At 38.8% G+C, this 5,236-nt stretch overlaps 1 protein-coding gene across 2 annotated transcripts; it reads right to left on the bottom strand.

Annotated features, from left to right (window-relative positions):
• Window positions 1-718: 718 nt before the first annotated feature.
• Window positions 719-4,252, bottom strand: LOC133686094 (multiple C2 domain and transmembrane region protein 5-like). 2 transcript variants are annotated; one of them, XM_062106951.1, is made up of 2 exons: window positions 4,104-4,252; window positions 719-3,626 (listed from the first exon to the last, which is right to left on the bottom strand). In XM_062106951.1, the coding sequence occupies exon 2, from the start codon at window positions 3,232-3,234 to the stop codon at window positions 916-918; it is 2,319 nt and encodes a 772-aa protein (XP_061962935.1). In that variant the 5' UTR covers window positions 3,235-3,626; window positions 4,104-4,252; the 3' UTR covers window positions 719-915. The 2 variants fall into 2 exon arrangements, with proteins under 2 accessions (XP_061962935.1, XP_061962936.1); XM_062106952.1 differs by lacking the exon at window positions 4,104-4,252 and adding an exon at window positions 3,906-4,059.
• Between the last annotated feature and the right edge of the window lie 984 nt (window positions 4,253-5,236).

Raw genomic sequence — 5,236 nt, 5'->3', positions numbered from 1 at the left:
AATAATATTTAGAATCATTCCAAAAAATCATTTTAGTTACCTATCCAAATGTGAGGCGCAGCGGTTGTGATGGAGAGAAAAGAAGTTATTACAAATAAGGAGACAAAAGGATTCCTGCAAACACAAACACATGGAGAGAATCTGCTTGCTTGCAATGCCTTGTCTTCTTCTTCTTCCTCTTCTTTCTTTTTATAAAGAGACAAAAGGATCTCTTCTTTCGGTCCATAACATCACCAATCCATTCAGATTTTAGTCTTGGGAGACACTCTCGAGCACCTGCTCTTCCCAAAAGAAGATTATAAAATGTTTTGTATGAGATATAGGCATATAAAATTCGCCTGCATTTTTTATATTCTAATCCACGAACTCCCCTTTCTAGCTTAAATTAATGTGGTACTAGGATCTACATCCACACATTTATTAGATCTATTGAAGGGTATCTCCCAAACACGTGTCCCACTTTAGTCACGTCCGATAAATTTAAAAATAGTATATGTATATATATATATATATATATATATATATATATGCTTGGATTAACCACCGAAACCTAGGTGAGTCAGGCCAACTCCCGACTCCGTCCTTGTAACTATATTGGGAAATTGGATAGAAGGATGATAGCTTGGGACTAAAAAACCTTAGTGACCCAAATCAGGTTTTTTTTTTTAAAAAAAAAAATAGGGAATAAAATCCACAAAGTTCCTAACACATTGAAGAATTAAACCTTCAAGCAAAACCATCCTTTTGTCCCCAATGTTTCTGGTAATAAACACAAACAGGCTGCAATTCATGGAATTTACCAATGGAATTAGATTAAAATAAAAAAAGACATTATATCTGGATCATGAATGTGCTTGTCTAATTGATGCATGTTCCACCTTGCTGATAGGAGCTGGGCCGGGGGGAGAACTGAGCTTATAGCATGCTGTCGGATCTTGCAGGCAACCTCCTAAAGAAGTTGAGGGGAACTGAAGGAAGCTTGTGGCGGAACCTGGGATGTCGCAGCACATAAATGCCGATAAGAAGGCCTACAACCTGAAAAGGAGTGACATAGAGAACTATGGCAGCAATTAAACAGAATGTCACGAATAACGTGGACGCCCTCGGGTCTCTCCAACTCAGCAGAGACTGGAATCTTTCCCCTTGAGTTGCGAGATCACCTACTACAGTCTGAACCCTCCCTGCAATACTTCTTAGACGATCATATCGCATTCTGACAATATCTGATGGTCTGGAAGTTGGGAATGTGTCAAATTCTTCATCAAGTTCGTCAGGATGAGCAGCATCAGCATGAGAAAGCCGCGTGTCCATGTGAGGAGGGTGCCTTGGCCTCCACCGGAAGTTCCATAGTCCAATCACGAAAAGGTAGAGGAAAACTGTGGGAAGTATTAGCTCAGGATAAAGGACCAAGATTATGAAAAGGAGGTGAATTAAAATGGTAGTCAGAGGGTTCTTCCAATTGCAGATTTGATCAAACCATTTTCCAACAGCAATCAAGCCACTTAGAACACCCATAATTCTGAAAAAGTTAGCTTTGCTCCTCCTCATGCTCCACTTATGCAAATCTACATCTAGCATATATTCCACAACCTCTTTCCGCAAAGGTGGTTCAGCCCTGCTCAGCCTCATCGAGACAATCTGCATTGCTTGGTGCCTCAAGCTATCAAGCTGCATCACTGACAATGGCTGAATGTAGTGCATTTTTGGCAACAACGGATGTGAATACATGTGCAACATATTAACCAGAGATGAGCATGTGAACCTCACAGCTAACTGAACTTCACCCGTCTTCTTCACCCCAGCAGGATGCAGGACCAGAAGAGGGTAGGAGTGAGTATAAACTCTATCAGTTTCGAGTGTGGATAGACGAATCCTCACTTTCCCAATTCTTGAGTCCTTCCCCCCTCCACCACCATGAAGGTGGCCATTATCAAAAACCCCAACTGTAATGACAGTACACGGGTCGAAAACCTCCCAAGTGTACTGCTCATTCCACCTCGGAGTGAAACTGTCAACAATTGTCCTTGTCCGGACCCATTTCTGTCCATATTTAGCAACACAATAAGCATCTGTTGTACCTCGGCCATCCTTCATCTTCATAGGCATCAGCCCCACAGCACTTAGAACCCCCAGTTCCAAAATCCCAATGCTAGGCCTCCATAACTGTTTTGCTGTTGGCCTAAGGTCACTGCTGTAGTGAGTTGATTCATCCAAAACATGATACCCTCCATCTAAACAGATCCTAACATGAATCCTGCTGGAAAACTTGGTTTCTTTCTTTAGTTCCCCATCTAAAACCACATGCTTCTCAAGATTAAACCACCTAGTGTTAACTGGCTTGTGGTCTAGCCTCCTCTGCACAAGTTGCAAAGGGATCACACACTTACCCAAAACTTCATCTTTATTTGGTCCCAATCTATCTTCCACAGTCAAAATCAAAGGCTCCTCAAAAGGTTCAGGAGCTACAAATATCAAGTCGTCATCCCACACTGGATTGATAGTCTTAATTTGAGATGTTCTGGTTCTCAGTGCTTGATTTCCTAGGGTGCCCTTCACAAATACTTCTGGGAACCGACTTTTGTCACTAGGCACCAAGTCCTGAGCTTCAATCACATTGACCCTAACATACCAAAGCTTGGGTGAAAGATATACCTTAGATCGGATGTTGTTAACACCATCAGGACCAACACTGGCTGCATCTGAATGCCAAGCATCAGGGAATGCCTCATCTGCTTGAGTTCCCATCCAAACAGCCAGCATCAGCTCCCCAGACTTAATCTTACCCCCCTTCCTATCTTCCAGTCTATACCACTGTGGTGCCAAAGGACTATCCGGCGGAACACGTTTTGGCACTTCATTGAGATCAAACATCAGCCAACCAATCAAATCATCTAAGACAACATCCTTATCCTTCACAAACACCTCCAGAACTGAAGCTTGAATTCTATCTTTCGAGAAAGCAAAAACCTGATTCCATTCTGGGTTGCTTTTCTTCTCAAAATGCTTAGTGACTCCCTTGTAATTTCCAAGCTTCACTTCAACATACGGATCGCAACTACCAGTAACATCTTTGGGAGGCAAATCTCTAGCTTTCACCACACGAACATAAAGATATTGCATTTGCTCAACAAGGTCATAGGTGCATGAAAGCTTATTGCCCGTGACAGATCCCGCACCAATGTTTGGTGAGGTCTCCTTTAGAGCAAAATCAACAGATTGCGGAAGCTTCTGCATTTTTCTTAATTTACACTAACGAAACCAGAGATATGCAAGGAGCACTCAAAAATCACACAAGGGGGGATGGAGGCTTTCAAAATAAGGATATTGAAACAGGATATGGATTCAACAGAAGTAAATGAAACTTCACGAAATGACAAGGCTTCAAATGGTAAAACCCAACTTTGTTCTTGTTATTTCCAGGCTAATTGGACAAATTTGAGTCACTAAGCTCAATGTTAGAATACAAGGAAGCTAAGAACTATTTTGAAAAGGATAGCTCAAAGAAGGTAAAGATGGAAGCACAGGAAACAAGAGACTAAAGAACCTTATAATTCATCATCCAGAACAGAGTTGCAGAGCAACATTAGGCACTTCAATTGGAAGCTCTGGACCAGAAACCACAATATCTGCAAAAGCAAAGCAAGAAAATCACAGGGTTAGTGTTAAAACCCATAGCACTCCTTCAACTGCTGAGAAAATGAAAGAAATCAAAGAAAATGACATAGCAATACCACAATTTCACAACAACCAAACAGAACGAATCACACATTAATCAGCATGGACTTGTTGGACTCCAGTCATAAAGAATGTGGAGTTTGTAACAGTAACACAACAGATCTACTGCAATAAACAAACTAACTAATAATTGAACAACCTATGAAATGAAATCAAAGTCCAGAAGCAACCTTAAGCAAACAAAACTAGGAGACTCCAACATTTTCACAGCTCCACGAGAACAGATGCAAGTATAATATGCAGCATTCCCACTACTTAAAAGAGTGAACAAAAACAGCATAAGGTTTCAACAACTACTCAAACCACACAACCCTGTGAGTCTCTGCATTGCATAATCAAGAAAAGAAGAGAGTATAAAATTGTAGTACCTTAGTGGTCAGTCAGCCACTAGCTACTGTTGAAGCCAAGAGCCCTTCTTTAAGGCGCAAAAACGGAATGGTAAGAGAGCAATAATGGAGCTTGAAGAGTGAGGGAACCTATGTAGAAATGTTGAGCACGTGGGGTGACAGATATCGAAGACTGAATCTACTAAGAAAAGAAAATAGTGAACCAACTCTCTACCAACTTTCTCTGAACCTTTTTTGACAATTTTCTTTTTTATTATAATCTTTTCCAGGTTCATATTTTATTACACATTAATTACTAGGAGGACCTAGTGTTTTTTTTGTTTTATAGTATGACATGACTAGATTATTTAGCTTAGGGAAGTGAGACACACGTGCGAAGAGCATGGTCGGTTTAGACACATGAAGGGAGGACTTGGACTTGGAGTTTTTTCTTTGTTTCAAGGACTTGGGAGATGGGAAAAACTCTTCTTTTAATCTTCCTGGTTTTCTCTTAAGATTCGCTTCTTACAACGTAGGCAGTCGCGTAAATATTAAACCCGCAACAACCCTTATCTATGAAATTTGAGATAAGTGCTGGATGGAGTATAAATTTTTAGTTGAATTAAATAAATTGTGACTCTCAATTAAATTTAATTAATTTTAACATATTTTTAATTCTTTTATTGACTCAACTAAGTTTGTTAATTCAATCATCAAGTTTTTAGTGATTCCATTAACCGATTATAATGAGTCAATGTTAGTTTTATATATATATATAAACGATATTGCTTTCTAATGAATACCATGCATTGACCCAACAATGGCTTTTTTTTTTCCATTATCAATTCAATAATAGCATAAAACAAAATTATATAAAATAAAATTCGATTAACGAATTTGTTTTTTTTTTAAATAGAATTGAAATTTGATTCGAAACAAGACAAAATTGCAGGAAAGGTTACTTCTTACAGCATTTTAGAATTTTCATTTTACTAATGTGAATATTCGAATTAATTTTGTAAAATTTAATTTACTAGCTAATAAGAAACTTTAAGCATCATCCTTACACCCTATTTTGTGATATATACAACATACACATGTCTTTGATAAGTGATTTAATTGAAAGTTTTTACTTTTTCTTCGGCTAATCATTGAATAATTGACGTGACAATAAA

The sequence above is a fragment of the Populus nigra genome, chromosome 1 (assembly GCF_951802175.1).
Source record: "Populus nigra chromosome 1, ddPopNigr1.1, whole genome shotgun sequence".
NCBI classification, from domain to species: Eukaryota; Viridiplantae; Streptophyta; class Magnoliopsida; order Malpighiales; family Salicaceae; genus Populus; species Populus nigra.
The sequence above is the reverse complement of the archived record's forward strand: the minus strand, read 5'-3'. Positions and strand labels throughout refer to the sequence as shown.

What these genes read in the sequence shown, in the direction of transcription:
- LOC133686094 (XM_062106951.1), bottom strand. Translation starts at nt 3,234, where the DNA reads ATGCAGAAGCTTCCGCAATCTGTTGATTTTGCTCTAAAGGAGACCTCA.